The sequence below is a fragment of the Rhipicephalus microplus genome, chromosome 2 (assembly GCF_043290135.1).
Source record: "Rhipicephalus microplus isolate Deutch F79 chromosome 2, USDA_Rmic, whole genome shotgun sequence".
NCBI classification, from domain to species: domain Eukaryota; kingdom Metazoa; phylum Arthropoda; class Arachnida; order Ixodida; family Ixodidae; genus Rhipicephalus; species Rhipicephalus microplus.
In genome coordinates this window covers 193001667-193023718 of record NC_134701.1, presented here as the reverse complement: position 1 = coordinate 193023718, position 22052 = coordinate 193001667, and the positions used below count along the sequence as shown (strand labels likewise).

The 22052-nt window shown below is 43.1% G+C and overlaps 1 protein-coding gene across 1 annotated transcript in view; it reads left to right on the top strand.

Moving 5' to 3' along the window:
- The window catches only part of LOC119169619 (uncharacterized), a 39409-nt gene that overhangs the window by 1083 nt on the left and 16274 nt on the right, over positions 1-22052 (top strand). The window contains exons 2-9 of the mRNA XM_075887179.1: positions 204-335; positions 2395-2513; positions 4647-4751; positions 6426-6521; positions 14797-14877; positions 15056-15148; positions 15930-15992; positions 21150-21273. Coding sequence (XP_075743294.1) covers positions 204-335; positions 2395-2513; positions 4647-4751; positions 6426-6521; positions 14797-14877; positions 15056-15148; positions 15930-15992; positions 21150-21273 — 813 coding nt within the window. The remainder of the gene's footprint in view (positions 1-203; positions 336-2394; positions 2514-4646; positions 4752-6425; positions 6522-14796; positions 14878-15055; positions 15149-15929; positions 15993-21149; positions 21274-22052) is intronic.

The window sequence follows — 22052 nt, the reverse complement described above, 5'->3', positions numbered from 1 at the left end:
AGCTTTCAAGCCTTTGTTCTAAATAAGACTTGCTAAATTGGTTATTCATAAATGCAGTAACACTGACTTCATATCTGCAGAGCATCTTCGTAATTCAAGGCATATTACAGCAACACATCGTATCCATGACTTGTGACTTCTGACGCGAGATGTGAACAGTTTGTAAAAATTTAGCTATAACGTACTGTCATCTGGCATTGTAGGAAATGGGAAGCTTGAGAGTTCGGGGCAAACGATGGAGCACATTCGCAAGCTGCGGGCACTTGCCAAAGAAGCTGGTCTCCCGGCAGATCACATGCTGCAGCTGAGCACGGTCATCACTGCACCTGACACTCGTAAGTTTTCTGCATCTTCTCATTGCTGAGCAAAACAAAAGAAGTTGCGTGGGTTCGAGATCATGTGCTTTGTTGGGAATTTGAGTATCTGCCCGAATGTGCCAGAGTCTCAACACTGTGGGTTGGCAGAGTCCTGCTATTTGTATGGCAGTTTTTAAGGGCACTCTCTTGTCACTGCTGTGTATGTCACGGGCATTTTTTTCCACCATAGTTACTTGTGCTTTTCAAATCGACAATGCATCACATTACCACCTTTCACAGAAAATTTTTGTTTTGCTTACATGCAGACAGACTGATTTGTGGTATCGCTTACCTGTCTCAGTATCCTAATGGCTGCGGCTTTTTTTTTTCTGTTGAATTTGGTGCAGCAGATTCAACCCTAGCTTTGATGGTCACATTTCAACAAGTTCAGAAGGGAGGAATGCCTGTGTACTTGTATTTACATGCATGTTAAAGAAAATAATTGGTGATCAAGTATTATCCAGAGTCCACCTGTACAGTGTGCCTCACACACGTCACAATTGCACAATTCGTTCAGCAAGTAAGACTATAAAGTAGAAATATTTAAATCATTTAAGAATGGTAGACGATGGGAAGCGTTTGTGGAAAACCAGCGTACTATCAGGGGAAATTTCTATTCCCTTATGAAAACAATGCCTTTGTAAAAATGTTGACTCACCCTTGATTCAGCTCTGCAGCTTTTTGTGTCCAACAGCTGCTACTTCATCATTGCCATACACCTGATGACCGCAGAAAAATGAATGATAACCAAGAAATTTTTAATGAAAAAAGGTCGAATACATAACTACCTAACCACAAAGTGTATGTGAGGAAGGTCACTGGCACATAGAGCTAATCGCTTTCCTACGGTGGGATCAGATATCTTTGAGACAGGTTTGTGCTTGGCATGCAATTTATTTGGTCACCTGGCTCGATTGCCTTGCCTGTTCAACACTTACCACAGACAGAAGGACTACTACTAACTACTATGTATGCCAGTGCTTACCATTTTATGAGGTCTTGTTTCTTGCTCAACAGCATTAAATAATGCATTCGGCACTATTTCACTTATATTTATTTTAGAAAAATTTTACAGGCCCTGTTGAGCATTGAGTAATGGGGTCATTGTTTAAATAACAGGTAAAATACAGTGGAATCAGCTCAAAAGTACATTTAAAGCAAGTGTACAGTGAAAACAAACAACAAAAAAACATGGTGAGCAAGCAGGAGAACAAAAGAAATCAAGGCAGATTAAGTACGACCTGTGCACAGATAAGGAGTGTGCACTTATGACAGTTTGATCAGAAAGATCTTTCCAGTGAAGTGTAGCTGATAAATTGAGGCATGAGATACAGCTAACAAATTGAAGGCAGTAGTTTTGCTAAAAATGTGCTTGAAGCTAAGATGATTAATTATTCTGGATAACATGTGTGTCGGTTTCTTGTGTGTTCTGTATGATTTTTGAGTCATCTTCAGCAACAAAACCTTATTGTGTCTTTACTGCACAGTACTAGTTCGGTAATGGCCTGCACTTGCTTCAGTGATTTTTCCTTATATTTGCTGAAGGACATCTGTGGCACAGTGTGCACTGCATAAAAACCCGCCATTATTGTAAGCCTCTGTGGTCAAAATACGGCGGCCAATTTTCTTGTACAATGTGCTGCAATTGTGCGACAGTTTCCCAATTCGTTACATCAGCTTTAGTAATTGGTGTGAGTGTGGTTCCTGGCTATAGCAGCCATACTTCAAAGGGTTGGAATGAAAAATAAAAAAAAATGCTCATGTACTCTGATATAGGTGCATGTTAAAGAACACCAGGGAGTATCCATTAATACCAAATTGTTCATTATACCATTGTTGATTGTAAACATGGTTCCGGTAGCTTGTGTAAAGGGTCCCACGTTTGTATTAAAAAATTCTAGAGCTTTGAGATCGTTAAAAAACTCTTCACTAATATTCCACTTGTTATATCTGTAGTCCATGAAACGATGGCATGGGCAATTGGACCACCTGAATTTGGGAGTCGTTCTCAGGGTCTGAATTGCAATGTGATTTCCAGGATCCCCCTTGGCAAAGCCCCTTCTCCAGTGCTTGGTGCCAGCCGAGAATGTCACCAAGCAACTCATTCTTGCTTTCTCCGGGGCTCTCTGCAGTGATTCGTTGTCCCCTGCTGTCAAGGTGAAAACCGCTTTTTTTCTCTTAGCTTATATGCAGGCTGTGCCCCAAAGCTGGCACCTTCATTGATGCATGCAATTGCTTGAGAGGCTTGTGCAGATATTGTAGTTGCTTTAGCGGGCACAGACTGTAGTGATTGTTACGACTGCAAATTTAGGTTTCATGTGTGACGTAGAAAGCAGCTTGACCAGTATAAAAAGTGTTATCAAAAGTTAGTTTTAAAGGGGCTTCCGTGCCACTCATATAAGTGGAGGCTAATTATTATGCAAACCAGGCTGGTAAAGTACTACTATAGTTGATAAAGTATTACAGTATTGTCAGTCTGCCTTGATGCCCTTGATACCTTTTCTTTACCCCACAAAGCTTCCTGCATAATTTCTGATCAGCTTAGTTATCGGCCTTACAAGGTTGACATAAGCACAGGAAACTTGATGCGGCATCCATAGACAAATTTTAATATGCTTGAGTGAATCTTCAAATGCTTAATTAAAGATTCACTCAAGCCATATTTCAAGTAAAAATGCCCATCGTGTGCAGAATATCATCGTGATCAGTGATTCTACACGGGACAGCGCTACGAGCCGCAAGCGTGCCACAAGTTCTAAAAACAATTTCTCCTCTTTTCCGGGCCTTGAAGTCCTCTGTGTGGCGTTGAGAAGTTGAATCTCTAACGCACAGCGCAAATATGCTGTGATTGGTAGAGCAGTCCGGTTAGGCTGCATGCAGCTGTCTGCGCTGCTTGTTGTTGTTCGTCCTGTTGCCCGCGTAAGTGCGCGCACTTACGAATCAGCTACTGTGGCCCATATCACAGGGGGGTCCATACTGGCACGATTCGTACAAGCATTGCTAGGCATGGCAGCAGCGGTTTGCCAACAAGCACGCTGTCTCCCGAGGGATAGGGTTGCGGCAACCAGAAGTAGATGGCATTTCGAGCAGCGCGCCGGCGATGACGAATGCCACATGATTGGGAGCGAACACTCGGTGGGAGGGCGGGGTGGCTTTGGGAGTGGATACCAACCAAGGACAGTGAAGGAAAAAGCGAAAGGAAAGTGATTGCCACATTTCAAAAACCAAATGCACCTAACTCCGTTAATACTGCATTGTTTGAATAAACTTCAATTCTCATGGCTCAGTGGATGCTGTACACACATGCACAACTTCCCCACCACCACTGAATTTCGAACTCTGGATGTTTCAGGGTGCCCTTTAATGGAAACAAACAAACAAGATGTTGGAAGCTCTCATGATTTGGAATGGTATTTGATATCTGTGGACCCAAAAGACATGGGTCTGATCCTGGCTGTGGTGGTTGCATTTCAGTACTGGTGAAATGCAAGAGGCCTGTGTACTTTCATATTTGGGGCACATTAAAGCATCCGAAGTGGTCAGAATTATCCAAAGATCCACACTGCAGTATCTTCCATAGGCCTGCTTACATTAGGACGTTAAACCCCATGAACCAAACAGCTATTCATTTTCATTAGGTGTTAGATCGTCTAATGCATTCTTTTTTTTTTTCATAAACTTTAGTAAAAATAAGTTTGATTAAATTTTATACATAGGCATTCAGTGGTAGTATATCCCGCTGCGACATGTGTGCTCTTTGCCATTTTTTTACACTAAAATGTTTGCTTTAGATCCTATCAGTTATGCTCATCCTTAAAAGTTTGAATTTTTCATCTGTTGTGACAAAAAACGTCATTTCACATTATCTATAGGCGAACCACTTCTCTATTCTACTTATCAGGTGTGTAATTTCCTGCATTTTGATAAGGCCGCTTCGCTGAGCACAACCCTTCACCAAGGATTCATCATAAAACAAGTTCTTGTCTTAGTTTCAAATTCACATCTCTCTTAACTTGTTGAAGAGTCACTCTTTTTTTCCATTTGGCTGAAATAACTTGATACAATGATTTATTGCTTCATAATTTGCAACATTTAATGAGCAGTTTGTTTTAGTGCTATCCACTGAAAACATTTTTGTGCGAAGGTGTTTGTGCACGGTGAAAGCTCTTTTTGACAACATTAACTTGGACTCCCCCACTAGGGTGTGCCTCATATACAGATCACTCTTATAAACCGTGACCTAATGAAGTATAATTGGTTTACTTCATTTTTTTCCTTTTTTGCATATAGAGGGACATCATGCAGTGGATGGTTGCAGTACACCACTTGTTTGACAGCAGCTGCAATTTGGTGCTGCTCTGCAGGTCTCTGCTAAGGCTTCTTGACACATCACTGGTATGCTGTTTACAACTTGCTAGTCTTAGTGAGCATACTTTGTGACAGCAAATAATAGAAAAAAAAAAACAGGTGGCGCAGTGTCATAACTCACAGTTGAACTTTATTTGTAGTGAACAGTGTCCGTATAATAGAAGCGACAAACGTTAATGCGATATCGTAAGATCGCGAGCGAGTGCCCTGATCCGAGCACGAGGCACCTTCTTCCATTTTTCAGGAGATTTGAAACATGTGCCAATGCCTGAGGAAGCACCCCCCCCTTCCCCTCTCGCCATATTTTGCCTACCTGTTCTTTGCTACAGAATCCTTCAACATTAGTTCCTAGGAACCCAAGGTGCGAGCATTTTTAAATATGTAAACAATTTCTTACTACCTTTTAGAAATTTGGTAAGCTTGTATAAGCCCGCCTATTGTGGTTGTGAATTTAAAATAAAAGAAGTAATGGTATCGAGGTGCTAATAACATGTACATACTCTAAACCTCGAAGTATTGCTTCGCAGAAACGTGGATTTTTATGATGCAGGGGTTTTATTACAACATAGTGGCCCAGTGCTGCAGCGAAATTACCTTTTTAGCTGGGTCATGCATCACGTGGTAAAACACATCTAACCATTCGATTTAAATACTTAAAAATTTAGGAAGTTGCAAATTCGTGTTGAAGCGAATTCATATAGTGTACCATTCATTCCAATATTTTAAGTTTTCGAAAGTTTGCTCAAGCCAACGGAAAATGATTGTCTGGCAATACTGTTCTCATACTACAGGCCTCATTACATTGTAAGAACACTTCAATGGAGCAGCTGTTAACTGGAAGTGTGATAGATACTGGCATATGTTGCAACGTGTCTGGTGTGCAGCTCTTTGATGCAGCTGTTCAATAGGAATTGAAGCAAGTTGTAATATTTTATTTTTGTTCAAGTTATTTTATTTCAGCGTGCACTTGATTCTAGCAACTGCTGTCATATGGGCAAATCAAACGTTTGTCCTGCATCTTGTGTGAAATCTGTGATGCATGGAGAAAATCTAGACATTACTAAGCCGCCTACCCCCTCCTTCCCTCATTGTACCCACTTGGGCTGAAGAAGAGAGTGAGAGAATACAATGAGAGAAAGGCATGGAGTTGAATCAAGATTGTAGCATCTGCTTTGCTACTTAAAAGGAGGAGGAAACAAAAGGGGAAAGCAAAAGACACGCCAAGAACAGGAGCGGAGGTACTAGTATAGCCTATTTAATAGGCCACTACCACTCAAAAATTTCAATAAGGCCCCAACTGATTTTCTGTGTGAAGACAGACCCAGTTAAGCTATACTGATATACCCTTAATTGAAAGGAACAAGATATTGGAACTTCTCATGATGTGAAATGGTGTTTGAGATTTACAAATCTAAAAGCCACGGAATCCGGCCTACTGTTTGATTAGAAAAGTGTCAGCGCCTGTCATATTTCCAGTATCTCAGAAAACGGAAAATATTTAGGAGCTGCAGATCTGTACTTGTGTCGGTGCTTTCAGAGTGGAACACAGTGAATAGATGTTCTTTCACCTTCATCTGCTTGTCGTAGTTCATGCATGTGAAGGCCTTGGGTCTGTGGTCTTATCCTCCCCAGCACAAGGCCACACGTTGGCGCTGTTGCCCTTTTTTTCAATTGTACACACATGGTCCTGTCCTTCTGCAGTCTGGTGATGCCGTAACCTTGCTGCTTCTCTTGGCCTCGGAGGGCACTGCGACGTCATTCACAAGGTCCGCGGTTTCCAAGGCGATGCAGAGAAAGGTGACTGTTGAGACCTTTGACATTGGGAAAGCGTGTTTGAATAGTGTGTGCTAGCGCGCAAAGCTGAATGTTCACCTCGCTGTGTTCAGATAGAAGCTCGCTCTCTCGCTCCCCTATCTCACCCGCCTTCAAGCTTGTGCACCTCTAGGTCAAAGTAAAGCTTTCTAATGGCAGCAATGGTCGATATTTTCTCACTTGTGACTGCATGCAGTGTTTTTGAGAGTCGCGAAGCATAAGGGTGGAACAGCGGCGCCACCTGTGCCTTTGTGCGCCAAACCTGTTTACGCAGAACAACTCCTGTTGCGCCAAACTCGTTTATCAGTGCTGTACTGTGCATTTAGCACGCACATTTAGTCGCACCCACTACAAGGTGCGACAGCCATCAAGCCTTGTGCTTGAAAATGTGGCTAAAACACTGTGTTTCACCAAAACAGTAATAGTTTCGGTTTCGTCAAGGCTGTAATCGCTCGAGCAGTGAAGTTCAATTCCAAGCACGTGGTCGCAAGTGCTGACGTGCGTGCTATCTCGACTGACATCAGCGCAAATGGCTCCTGAACCCTTCTACGAGCTGCGCTCTCAGTGCTAAGAGACTGTGTGAAAAGAACATGTCTCCCCTAAGCTGCTGGTGCGGCCGTATTCTCTTACATCGGCTTTTTATTAGAGTTACATGATAGTATTAGATGCAAAGAAATTAGCTGGCAGCCTGATCTCGTATATTCATACAGTTTGTCGCTATCATATTCTGTGAAACAATTTTTTTATAACTTGATTGCAGCTTACAGAAAACGAAAAAAGGATGACGGTAAATGGTGCTCAGAATAAGTCGAGGCGGTTCCCAAAACAGCCTAGCAAAGACAGGTGCTGAGGACAGTCCTTGAGCGCGAGTGTGTATATTATCATTCATGTCACCACTTTGCTCGGTTATATGGTGCTTATCGGCTCGCTTGTTCACGCTCGCGTATTCTAGTAAAAAAAAAAGGGGGCGACTGTACAAAGCTAAAAAGTCGCAGTTTCACCACAAGGGCGAAGCAATGATTGAAAATGAAACAAATTGAAATGTTATACGAAGTGATGCTAGCAGCTAACTCTTTTAGATTCGATCTAGATCTACAAGATACTAAAGTAAGAGAATACACCCCCTCCAGGTAGAGTAGCGCTTTTCGCAGTCTCTTCGCGAAGTGTGTGCAAGCCGCCCGCGGCTGGTTGCCATGCAAGCGTGCGCGCCAGTGATTGCGACCGCCCCCTTAGATGTAAGTTCACAGTTTCTGCTTGAGCGAACCCCTCTCTCGTGTCTTTTTTGCCTTGTTAAAGGCTAGGGTGTTTCCTCTGTGCTCCGACGACAGGCCTCCCAAACGGAGTGATGTTATCACATGAGCCAGGCCCATAGCCAGTTGAGGGGTGCCTACGCGCCCGCCCTCTCCCCGAAATTCGGAGCGGGGGGTGGGGGTGGGGTGTTTCACTGAGGAAAAATAATGAAAATAAGTTTTTCAAGAGCTTTAAAAAAATAACCCCCCTCCCCCCCCAAAAAAATTTCTGGCTATGGGCATGAGTCCTCTGAAAGACTGAGATAAACCAGTTCTTTTGATATGTGCTTACCTGCGGGTTGAACATACGGTGCACAGGGCTGTTATCAATTTGCACATCAGTAGTCACAGATTCTGTGACTACTCCAAAACTGAAGCACCTTTTCCCATAGAGTTTGCTAAAATTAACTAGAGGAGACTCTAGTGCTGCGATCGTTCAGCGACCATAGGAATGATGGGTAGTACATGGATTTGCCTACTCTTTGTACATGCGGGCGGGTAATCGTACTTGTGGCTTTGTTTATTGCTGTGTTTCGGTTTCGTTTCGAAAGAAGGAATGAAGCCTTTCGAACTTCGTGACCCAATTTGAAATGTTAAGCATAAGAGAATGAGGTGGTGAAGCGCAGCTGCTGAACTCTTGCTGATTTTTGCTTCGTGAGAAAACAGCTCCAAGCCACACGAACACACACAGAGCCAGAATTACGAAGATTAGACAAATCTGTGTACTACCTATCATTCCAATGCTCGGTGAAGCGCCATGCATTGCAGCTCTTATAGACACTAGCGCGAGAGTTCCCTCTAGTGTATATTTAGGAAACTCTATGACCTGTTTCCCTCCTAGAAGCAATTGAAAAACTTTCCTGCATCTGTACGAATGCTGTTCATGTTGTAACAGTGCTGAGACAAGGCAAAGGTCTTCTCGATGCAGTTTTCTGTTCAAAAGCTGTAGCAAACAAACCAAGCTGACTAAGAAAATATCGCCTCTTTGTGAATGATAACTTGTCTTTAACACAACGGGAGGAGAGCGAAAGAACGTTTGTTTACAGGCATGCCACATGTCGTGAACTTATACAACTGCTTCTAATATGATTCGTTTCATATTTGGATTCAGCACTGATATTCATCTCTCAGTAGATGGAACGCCTATTAAGTGGAACATGTTTTTCCGGTCCCTTCAGGTAACCTTTAACGAAGATCTGCTGCACTATACTTGGCAAGAACTTTGCTTGACAGCACTATGAAAGTTACACAACCAAAGTGCATGCCTTCTATCGCACGAAAAAATAGTACTTAGGTTAACGTATAATTTTCTATTTGTAATTGGCAAGTACTTAACCTATAATTTGCTCATTTTGCTTTGCATAAATAAATGCTGCTTTATTTCTTATGAGAGTCAAACAGTTATGGGAAGTCGTAGGTAAAATATAGTTACTGTTTGCTTTGCAATAACGCCTTCCTTATTTCTTTCAATTTTTTAGACAGCGCCACCTTTTCGACATACCCGTTTTCTGAAGTATACATGGCATCCATGATGTAGTAGCTCAGTGCACGGCCTCGAATGTGCTGTTTAGTACTCTAAGAAGAACATGCTTGTCACATATGGCACTAAAATGTACACCGAACCATCGCAGTGTCTCTTCCATTCACATTTTAGTATACTAAAATATATAGAATTTTCTGAACGCGCTAACGATGCGAGCAAGCAAAGCTGAAGGCGACCACAAGTTCCTATGCAACTTGTGAAGAGACTCGAATGTGGGGAAGCTTGAATGTCAAGATAAGTATTAGCAGAGTATAGCTGCCACACAATGGGTAGAGAGCTGCCTTGGCACATATATGTCATGTACGGCACCATGGTAACTTTAGTGCACCTTTATTCTCGCAGCAGTACTGTTGAACTTCGATAATACGTCCTTTGTTTTTGCGATGACACGCATTCTACGACGAATCAGTTTGGTCCCCTCAAAATTCCCATGGAAGTAATGTATGGTTAAAAATCTTGGTTATACAATGCAGTTTTATGCCAATCCTGCATCTTACGATGACTTTGAGATGACATCTGAAAGAAATAACCCCTTTACTCGAATCAAACGTTTATATATTCATGAGGGCGAAACATGAACTTGCGTTCATTTCCTTATCTTCACAATTAGAAAAGTAGAGAGACTGGTTGTCTTCTTAAAAAGTAAAAGTAATTTTTTTGGAATTCATGCGATTCTGTTTATGCCTCGATCGCATGTGTACGTACAGTGAAAGCTCGTTAATTCACACCTCATTATTTCGAAATTTTGGATAATTCGAAATGGTCGCCGCAGTCCGGTTCGCAGTGCATAGTAGACCATGCGTAAAACGATTCGTTAATTCGAACAGAAATTTCTGCCTCTACGGATAATTCAAAGCGCACGCCGCCGAGCGTCATCATCGTCAAACACTAGTGGAAGCTTTTACGGCCGAACGATAGGTGGCACGACCAGTTTTTTCGAGCTTCAAGTGGCCTCCAGACAAAGGGCGAGCAAAGTATGGCCTCCAAAATCCAGGGAGCATTTTTTTTTTTTCCGTAGCCCTCCCACTATCTGAACGCCTGGCGCCACTTGTATACGCGGGACGCTGAGGAGTCGGCGGAGTAGTCCTAGCAGTCCTAGGCCTCACCCGGCACTGTCACTTTGTTTCTCGAGCACGTTGTTCATTCACGCCGTCAAGGGGTCTTATTCCGCATCAAAGTTGCAAGATGCCGCGGGGAAACTACTGCGCGAAGACTGTCAAGGAGAAGGTGGAGATTTTGCGAGAGGTTGACCAAGGGAACTCGAGCGAATACGAAATTGCGAGGAAGCACGGCATACCTCCGAGCACGTTGTCAACTTACATACGCAACAGGACGACCATTGAAAACGCCTATGAAGCCGAGGATTTCGGCGCCAGTCGAAAAAAGCTAAGGACAGCGAAGTTCCCAGAACTAGAGTCAGCTTTGATTATTTGGGTTAAAGAAATGAGAGCCCAGATTATCTCATTGAGCGGCCCTATCATCATGGCCAAGGCAGCCGATTTCGCCCTGCGCTTGGACATTGAAGACTTTGTCGCCTCCGAGGGATGGTTTCATCGTTTCAGGGAGCGGCACGATCTCGTATTCCGCACGTTATCCGGCGAGGCAAAGGAAGTGGACGCCGAAACATGCGCTACTTGAAGAAGCGACACCCTGCAGCAGTACTTGGAGAGCTACTCACCACAGGATGTGTTTAACGCTGACGAGACAGCGTTATTTTTCAAGTTGCAGCCAGACAAGACGATCACCTACAAGGGAGACAGCTGTGCCGGTGGCAAGCGCAGCAAAGAGCGTGTCACTGTTCTGGTCGCCGCAAATGTGACCGGTACGGAAAAGGTCCCCCTTTTTGTGATTGGCAGAGCACTCAAGCCACGGTGCTTCAAAAACATTCGGTCACTGCCGACGAAGTACGCCGCAAACAAGAAAACCTGGATGGCAGGTGACCTATTCAGGAAGTGGCTACTGAAATTCGACAGGCGAATGGAACTGGGCGGCAGACGCATTTTTCTTGTCGTCGACAACTGTTCGGAGCACAAAGTCGACGTTGAGCTAAGAGCAACAAAGTTAGTGTTCCTTTCAGCAAATACGACTGTGGCCCTACAGCCAATGGACCAAGGTGTGATAAGGAACATCAAGTGCTTCCATAGGTGACACGTCCTGGAGAGAATGATTTTGTGCGCGGGCGACAAGAAGGATTTCGGCATTACGCTGCTCACTGCCATGCACATGTTGGTGCGCGCATGGGAACAGATGACCGTGACCACAATCGTAAACTGTTTCCGCCACAGTGGATTTGCAGCTGGAAATGCGCAGGATAGTTGTGACGTCGACGTGGATGGGGCTGAGGAGCTCATGCCAGTGGCATTGCGCGACACTCTTCGGGGCGTACATTTTGTCGATTATGTTGAAGTTGACACCGAAGCATCGGTGTGTAGTGCCCTGACTAATGAGGACACAATCGTTCAAGTAGCCGGTGCGCAGCCTTTTGCTGAAGAGCCAGAAGGTGAGGAAGACGAAAATGACGAAGCACCTGTGCGCCCGTCAGCTTCTGCGGTGATGGAGGCACTTGATGTGGCACGTCTCTTCTTCAGCTTCGAAGAGGGTGAAAAGGATTTTCTGCGTCCCGTCTGCGCGCTGGAACAGAATGCCGCAGCTGTGGCATTCAGAGAAAAGAAGCAGATGGTCATCGCCGACTTTTTTGACCAATAAACATTTTTCGTGCCCCCACTCCCGAAATCCACCCATTTTTGCTCACTTTCATTATTTTGAACTTTGTTTAATTCGAAATTGCTCAGTGTTCCCGTGGAATTTGAATTAACGAGCTTTTACTGTATATGGGTTGGTTACCTAGTCGAGCTCTATCCACACAGAGTAGCTTCAGCTGGCCAATAAGCTGATATTTTCACATTTTCGGTTCGTAGAATTTTTTCCAGGCCGACATACCACTGATCTCCTTCTTTGGTCACACTTGCAGTCACAGGCTTGCGCATGCATAAGGGTGCGATGCAGCTGTTTTCATCATGCAAAATTACTTTCTCTTGATGTCAACATTCATAATAACAGCGGGACATCAGTACTAGTTGCAATTCACAAGCCAACAAATTACAATGCGCACAGCTCAGTCACGCACAAAACCATTCTACGCAAACTCGTGGTCTGTCACCATTATGTGATAGCGATGACACTGTGTCCGACTCTTCTTACGAGAGGCTGTTGGCAACACGATTTAAATTTTGTTTGCACACGCTGGCAATTTTTGGTTTGTTTATTGGTAGAAAGTTGCACGTTGGATTCAATTTTTAAATTGAGAATAAAAATTCGCTTGCACCTCCTCCCACTAAGTAATGCTGCCATATTAGTTGCCACTGGCAAGAATAATTTAATTTATTTTCCTTGAAGAGGCACAAAGTCGTGCCATGGGCTTATTTAGGTAGTCTGTACCCATTATTTTGGGCATGGCTGATAATGTTAGTTTTTTTTATTGTATGACACCCGGACTATACGGTGGTTTTTTGTGGCCCCCTGAAAGTCATATAATTGGGGTTTCACTGTACTTATGAGAGGATGAAACTTGAGCTGCTTCATTGACAATGTAGAATTATACTTCTCAATGATGCAGGTAAAGCTTGCATAAAAGAGAGCTTTAGCAAGTTGTGGAAATATGGTCTGCAAACACGGTAGGGCATTCGTCCCTCTCACTCGGTGTGCTTTTGGGCTCGTTCCAGTGACGGTGAGTTGCCCTAACGACATGTGTCTCATCAACAATGCTTAGGTTGACAGGCAGCAATGACGTGAGACGACCCCACCCCACAGTACTTTTTGAAAAAGATTTTATGGTATAGGGGTGCCTTCATCAGCATAAAGTCAATGACCAGAAAAGTAGGAGTGGTACCGTCATATGGTGGCATATGTGCGTACCGTACTTCCGTAACTCGCTAAAACTCTCTATTGGATCTGTGGAGTTATATATGCAGGGAACACGAACTGGGTATATTGACACGGGCGTGTGACACTAATATTCTAATGTGCACATTGATTTACTTTGGAGGTTGCATTCATAATAAGCTCCACTTTTTTCTTGTTTTATTCGATGGCTTCTGGGGACATGCTTAGTTTTTTCCAGTGTTTATGTTATTGTGTTTTGTTTATGTTTTTGTGTTATTTATGCTGCCTAGTGTTTATGTTTTTGTCACACTGTTCTTGCATAGTGCATTGAGAGTTTGCTGTACCTTTTGCTGTGATTTTTGCTGACTGTGCACGTAGCTCGCTATGATAATGACTGCATTCCTGCCACAAGACTGCTTCAGTCTAATTAATTCTTCGTGTGTGTGTGTGTGTGTGTCTGTTCGAAGATTTTTCTGCGTATTTACGCATGCTTACTGTAGTATGGGATGATGAAGTCAGTATTGAAAATAGGTTTGTGTCCTGTATTACAGTGTTGAAAAGGAGTGAAAAGAGACTGCAAGCAAACAAACTGTCTTCAGTTAATGTTATGAGCTGCATCATAATAGTAAAGGGCAAAATATGACACGTTTTAAAATCTGCCATACATAGCCTATATAAGGCTGTATTTCATGCTTTTAAGTATGAGAACAAATGTTAACTAAGGTTCAGGTAATAATATGCACACTTAATTTTCAAGTGTGGCAGTGTGGCAGTATGGATTTTCATTGAATAGGCTGTTTTGCGATGTGGAAGCTGCAAGCTTTAGTGAAACCTCTTTATCAAGCAAGTTAAATGCACTAAATATGTCCATCTATTTGTTTAAATGCTTCGACATTCTGGAAGTTTTTAATTTTTCTCAGTGTGGACTCAAGTACTGTACTCTATAATGAATACTTAAAGTGCTCTAATATATGCACAAGCCTACGTAATGCGAGATGCAGGGCAGTATGTACTACTAGTAACTTATTTGGTAGTGTGCTACATGTTCATGTATTGTTGTGTTATTTCTTTCTGACTAGATTTTGCATATTGCAGTAGTGAGTGGTGTACTTTTCATATATGGACTCTTGGGCAAAACCACTCGGTGTTCATATATGGACTCTTGGGCAAAACCACTCGGTGGTATCGCTCCAAAGTATTCTGCAGCAAAAAAACAAAGCGGAAAGATACTAATGGTACTAGCATTTTCACTGTGCTTTGAACGCAGCTGCTCAACAGAGTAGAGACCTAGAAACAAGTCAGTGTAGGTGCACCAGGCTGGACTAAAGTGAAAACCTAACAAGTCAGTGCAATTTGAAAGCAGAAACTGGGTGTATATTGTTCCCAGCTTGTCTTCATAAAAAAAAAAAGTTGCGTTTGTGTAATTACAATAAGAACCTTCTTTCTCACTGGCTATGTGGCCGAGGATGTGACAGCTTTTATTCTGGATTGTTGTGCAGCGCTTTGTACCTGTCAAAGCTTGAATGCCTGTGTTGTGGCCTTTCAGCCTTCCGATGAGCTCCTTTATCTTACCTATGTTCTTGAGAGGTGCCGGTTTCCAGGAAGCCGCAAGGCTATCAAAGATGAGGTGAGTATTTTCCTGTAATTTACTTTTAAGCATATCACACAGGTAGCATGAAAATCATGAAATGACAAGAGCGTCTTTTCATTTTATGCCTATAGCAAACTGTGCTTGTTTCTATAGCGAAGGGCTATCATGTGCCCGTAACTAATTACAGTTTGCTTGTTTGCTGTTGTCCATTCAGAAAATGGATGCTGTTGGCTCACTATGGGAAGTACACGTGCATCAGTTGCAACAGGAGCTGTTTGGAAAAGTCAAGCATCGCTACAATTCAAAGGTTTCATTTTTACGCAACACTTCTTTCCTTTTTCCACGATCCTTCATGACACTTTCTGCTTGTTCAACAATCTTTGACAATGAAATGGGGCACAATACTTCGTATGTACCTGAACGTGAAAACAAAATCCATGTGTCACAATCGGTTATGTTTATGCTATCATTAGACAATACTTCGTGCATGAAAGTTTGTTTGCAACAGATGAAAAAGAAAATACCTTTCAGGCATAGGCTTTCAGCTCTGTTCAGTGATGTTTCCGGTGGTTCTGGAATGTCTATAGTACATCCGGTTGGGTCACTCTGACTTTTGGTTTTTGCAAATACTGATTCCTTTAACAGAAATTGTGAAAGTAGTAAACATAATTTTTCTGTGTTGTACAGAGTGTACTGTAAAAGCAATTCACCACTTGTATGACCTTATATAGAAAGCGCAGTTTTGTCATTTTTTTAAAGTAGTGGCAACTTATCTCTCTGGTAACCTTCAGTGGTCATAGTCATGAGGTTCAGTGGTATGATTGGCACGTACATATTATTGCACTTGTCTCATAGGCAGAGCATGACAGAGGGTGTCTTGAATGCTGAGGGTGTCTTGATGGAATGATACTTTGCTTATATAATCGCAGACCACGAAAGTTCTCTTACCGTTTACGAAAAATGTCACAGTAGCACACTGTGAATTTATATTGTGGGTAAGTGTGTCATGCAAAAGGTTATTGTTGTCAGCTATTAACGAAATGGAGACAGGATGCGTAAGTTTCATTTGCCTCATCTTTATTTTATAGGATTTGGGACTGCAGTGTGGTAGCATCAACACCGGCAGCAGCCAACTCTTGGAAGCCTTAGAGGTACGCCTATTGAAGATATTGATTGTATTTTGATCAATGAGTGGCAAAATGCAATGTAAATTTACTTGCAAATACCATTGTTATACAGTTTAGGAATTTGTGATTAGTAATTCACTTGTTGTATGATACAGCTATGACATGTTTTAAGGAAAAAAACCTAGTTGCTAATTTGTATTCAGTGTTCATAGTGCAACAATTACTAAAACCATAGTGACATCACAGTTGCCTTAAACTCAGTGAGTGTATCTTAACGTGCAGTCTATGTATAACAGATGCTGTTCTGATGTCGCAGAAAGACCTAAATAAGTAGGTTAATGTGTTTTTATTGCAGGTCTGGCTTTTTCTTGCTGTCGAGGGGTCAGCAACTTTTTGAGGCTAAGGACCAAGTTGAATTAATTTGACACTGCGGGGGCTGGACCGCAAATCTAGGGGGAAGTAATGAGGGGGCTTTGCAGACCGAAAGTAAATATGGCAAATCGACAATTGTGTAAAAAAAAGTGGATTGATGTCACGTTTATTTTCAACGTGCTTCAAGAAGGTTGCAGTAAACATAGGTTGCAAGCAAAAACCGAATTTTCGGTCAACGGTGCCACGTCGACGTTCAAATGAAAAGTGATCAGGGGAGGGGGAGAGGGTTTCAACATCGTGCCGGGAGTCACGAAATGGGGTCCTGTGGATCGCATGTCGCTGACCATTCAGTCAGCCTCAAATAGATAGGAGCCTTAGATTGATAGGAAAGAGAAGAAATGACTGCACACCACTCATGGTATCTTCTCATGCTGTGTGCAACCCTGTCCACTTATGCAAACAGCTTGTTTTGCTGCTAGTATTGTAATATACATGTACCACGTAGGCCCTGGAAATGGTGTGAACTTCTTAACTCATCAAGGCTTGATACCATTTTCACAGTGCCATATGGGCAAACTTGAAGTCATTTGCTACTTACTGCATTCACCAGAACACGTTTGATTGCTAAATGTGTACTCTCAATGCCATAACTTGGACTGTGGAGCAACTATAAAGAATTAGAAATTGAACTTATCGTGTAAAAATTACGGTGATTAGCCACTGTCATGTTATTCCGTAGATGCACTTGATGAGATTCAGTTCAACTTTGCAATGGCTTCAACATGGCACCTGCCACAATGCTTCTGGTCTTCAGATATAGTATGCAATGGCTGAATCTGTGATGGTCAGTTGCTACGTTGTAAAAAGCAGTGAAAAGTTGAAGCTAATGAATCCCTAGCTTGCTTATTTCTGATTTTATTAGCCTCAAGTGCAGATTAGGCTTGTCACAAATGCACTCAAAAGTGTTGGAACTAGGGTGAGTTGGTTATCCTTGAACTTAGCCTGTATTAGTGCGGCACCAAAGAAATGCAAAAAAGGAACAGACGACACCAACGTCAAGAAAAGAGGCCCTAAACTTCCAACTGTTTATTTCATGCCCTTCACATCCATCTTATACATGCCTTATACATTCCTTTTTTTGGTTTCTTATACCGGTGACACATGGGCACATTTAATCGCGATCAAGGCGATTCGGATCAGTTTTCTTGATCGCAATCAACTTTATGACCGCTGCTACATGGCCCAAGCTAATACTGTTCAAGCTTGGGTCAGATGAAATGCCCCAGGTGGCATTTGCGTGCCGGAAAACATGCCACTGACAAAACTCGGCGTAAAATATATCTATAGAGCCCTTTATCAGCAAAATTATATGTGCAAAAACTGCTAGTACGTCAAAAACTTTGAGTGCCACTACAATAGCAATTTCATAAATCCATTATTCCATAAAATTTTCCTTGCACTTACCTGTATTGCTGTGTGAAATTCTTAACCTTCGCTTTTATTTGTGATGGCCCCCGCCCATAGACGTGTAGTCGCAGCGAAGGTCAATCTCGTTGTACGCGCCAGTGTTTCACTTATGACGCCTCAAGTCTGTTCCAGTCGCTCCTGCTAGGGGCAATTACTGTAAAGATCTCTATTCGACCACAAAGTGATGTATGTTGCGACGTTCTCGAAAGGCTTGTGTCACTCATAACCAGATTGCTTTGAGGTGCTCCAACAGCTCCGACGAGGTGAGATTTGAACTAAGCGCTGAAAGCAACGGTCAACTGCTTGTCGCTTGCTTCTCTCATAACTACATGCGGTCGATGCGAATCTTAATATATTCAATACTTCAGATATTGTTCCAATTTAAAAAGTTTAGAATTTGCTTTTTTATAAACATGTAGCTGTTTTTATTGAACTATGCTCGATTTTCTTGTTTATTGTGCTTTCAACAAGCTCGGCTAGGGGTTGCAGACGACAGCAAAATCGTGACCTCTTAGGCAGATCGTGATGCGCAGATCGCAATAATCTTAATGCCGATCGCGCCTGATCGTGATTAAAAGTGACCGTGTAGCAGCACTTAATCTGGATCGTGGTTAATCCGGATCGACACTAATTGTGATTAAAAGTGCCCGTGTGACACTGGTATTATGTGCGGTGCTGATACAAGGTAAGTTCACAAATGCATGTTTATTTCTATTATTACGGTAAAAATGCTCACCTCGGAATTTGCTGTTATCGAAATCATGAGGTCAAATGCCATTAAACTCTTATGTGTGGCAGCTTAAAATACACACAAAAAACAGGGGGTTAAGCCAGTTTCATGCCGTTAAAGCTGTCGAAGCAGTGGTCTTGTGGCTCTTGTGCTAACTCCTGTTGACGTTTGCATCGAGTGGCTTGTTCCTTGGGTGGGCATACAGTCTTGCTCTTCTTCAGAAAAAGTGCAAAAAGGGTAAGTTCTAAAAAGTTGCATGCAGTGTTGGTCAGATTCTGCAGTGCAAGAAAGGGGTGCTCTTCAACGTGTCGCACGAATTGTAGGCCATCGCTGCACAAAGTTGGCACACAGGACGGAGGCATTCAAAGTTGTGAGAGCGCCGATAATGCAGTTGTAGTTTAACTGCAATGAGATCACACAATTGCGCCAAAGAAGGCACTCAATGGTGGGCAACCAAGGAGCTGGATCTACCAGCCAAAATTCTACGTGCTTGATGGTTGCAACGTCTGGGGCGTCAGAAAAAACTGTGGCGTCTTCTGGATGTGGCATAACTAGACTCTATGAATGAAAAACGTTGCAGGGGAATCGAAGTTCACAGTGCAGTTGTGTGGCAGGTTCTAGTTTGAAAGTGTCCGATGTCACCCCTTGTAGGTGATTGTAGGTAATTGAGTCAGACAGACAAATCGCAGTATATTAAAGACGATAGTCTTTCTTGGGAACCTTGGACAAAAAAGTTTTGGTCTGTCTGTACTTTTGTCTGTTTGTCCGTTCCTAACAATACCTCAAACGGGCTGACTCCATTTGCAGCGCCCACCAATATTGCTCAAGATCCAGCGTTCATACTTGTGCGATTGTCAATTAAAAAGCAATCATTGCACATATCTGAGGTATCATAGCAACACGTCGATGTTTTGTATGTGTGCCGTTATAATAGAGAAGGCACACACAAGTAATTCTAAGGACCGTAGAGTTAAAACACCCTGCACTGACAGTGCAATGCAGTGCTCAAAAAGGCAAGTGTTACCAACGATTTGCTAAAACGACACGGTGGTGGCACCTATCCGTCGCTTTGCATTCTACACCTTATTGCCTCCGAGAATGGCACGCATCTTTCTTCGACGGCACACACGCCTTTCTTCGTTTTCGAAGATAACTGCCACATGGCGCTCGTGTCTAACAAGCCTCGATGCGCTTGTTCGCCTCCGCTGCTCGCTCGAGGCACTCTAGCGCAGCGCCTCCCAAATACCATTCACCGATTTTTTTGTGCAGAACATCGAATAAATGTTTTGTTCACTTTCTCCAGACGCAAGACTATTGTCTTTCGACGGCATTTGCAGTGTAACATGCAGATCTGGGGCCAATTTTTTTCTTCTCTCTCACTTGTGATAACATGGCAGTCGGTGTGAACGGCACCCTTTGCATGCACTTGACTTTGTTGTCCTCCTCTTCGAGTCCACACACAGAAACAAGTAAACGCTATACAGCCATAGCCAGTTGCTTCGTCTCCACTGAACCTCTCTTCCTCATGCTCAGCCTCGCATGGATTGCCACATATCTGGCCAACATCGCCTTCATTTGCAACTGAAGCAGATATGCCATTTATGGATGCACTGTTTGGGAATTTTCGCACTGTTTGAGCGTTAGAGCTGCTTACATTGCTCTGTCACCATGCCTGGGCCTAAAAGAGCTAAACTGTGAAGAATTCACTGAAAGTTACGATACGGCCTAAAGCAAATCTGAGTGCAGCTGTATAGGTGTCGTGATTTTGTAATAAGTTGAGGCAACACATTTTGAGAGAGACATGTACTATTGTGACGACGTGGGGTTGACGAGCACACAAAGCGCTTCAAACAAATACGCTTTATCGATCGCAGGAAAAAGACTGCAACGACTTCTTCGTCTTTTGCCCTCGGCCAAGGACACTCGCGCTGCTTCGTTCTCGCCACCACTGGCCCACACGCGCGTCATTATGTATGTGTACAAGTGTAACTGGCATGGACACTTTCATGTGGTACATTTTACATGAACTGCCTCAGATGGAGCGTAGCGCGACTGCCTCACTAACCGGGAGACCACCAAATGTAGCCTGTGGGCCCGTTCCACAACAGCTGCCGCATACAGGCATCCGTTCAAGCAGCACCTTATTTTTGTGCATGGTATTGTTTGACGCCGTTGCCACATACCTTAGTGAAGATGTCGGCGACCGTACGACAGCGCACACTACTGTGGTGCCGCGGTGGCAGCTGCAAAACCCATTGTATCACCACTGTGGTTTCCTTCTCCCGCCCTGTCCTCGCTATCGCCATCTATTATCCTCCACAGCGCTCCACATTCTCTCCCTTTCGTCCTCGCTCGCTAAGCCACTTATGCCACCACCAACGCAGCTTAGTGCAGGAAGGGACGGTCCAAGATCTGCGCTCTAAACATTATTCAGGAACTGAAGATTTTAACGGGTGAACGTCTTTTCTTGTGTCCAATTCCTGGTGCGTTGTGTGTGACACACTACACCTGCAGCCAGATTTGCTTACTTTCACATTGCTTGTAGTCTTCTGCTGTTGTGTCACCATGTAAAAATGGTATTTTTTACAAGATGTGTGTATTTTGTTCTCAAGAGGCATCCCCTCGACTTGATGAAAGTGCTTTTGAACCCGGAAATATTGAAGGCCATGGTCAGTGAGGGAAAGCATCGCCAGCTGGCCTACTTTCAGGGACAGTTGCGAATCACACTCAATGATGGTGAGTTGTTTGGCTACCTTATTTGTTTCTCCCCCTACACTTGCCACTTGCACTCTAAATATCTGATTGGGCTGGTACGCAGCATGTCAATAATGCCAAATATTACATGCATACATCAGTCCTCGTAAGCCAAGATGTACTCGAATATTGAAGGCAACAAGCGAAACCACCTGAATGCTCCCACACCATCTTTGAATATGTTATGAAGTTTAATTACACCTCTTCTAGGTGCTGCTAATAATATATTAGCTGAAAACAATAACTGCACTTGAAACAGTAGGTTCATTTCAGTAGATCAGGTATGCCATGCCCTCAGTCTATGCTGGTGTACCAAAAGAGGCAATTCATCTCAGTGATCTGTCATTTCTGGTAGAATAGAGCTTTGTGTCATCTTCCGAGGAGCCTGATTTGAAGCAGGAAGACCATATGTGAGCAAAACGCCTGGCAAAATCATTTGTGAGTTGTCTGTGGGCAATAGCATGGCACCTTGATCTAAATAACGGAATTTGGAAAGAAAGCATTGCAAGAAAAAAAAAAAATTCCATTGGTTTCAAACGCAGTACCTCTAACACAGAAACTTAACATTGTAATCATTATGTCTTGGAAGCATGCATAGACAAAAGAAGCAGGTAGGTCGGAGAATTTTCAGTGGGCAAGTTGTTTAACGCACTTTGATATTGCCATGGATGCAAGGGCCTCACCAGCTTGATGCTGTGTCTGCGCCCATTCTGAAAGTGCATCTGTACATTGAGTTAGAATTCTTTCACACCTGTTGAGGT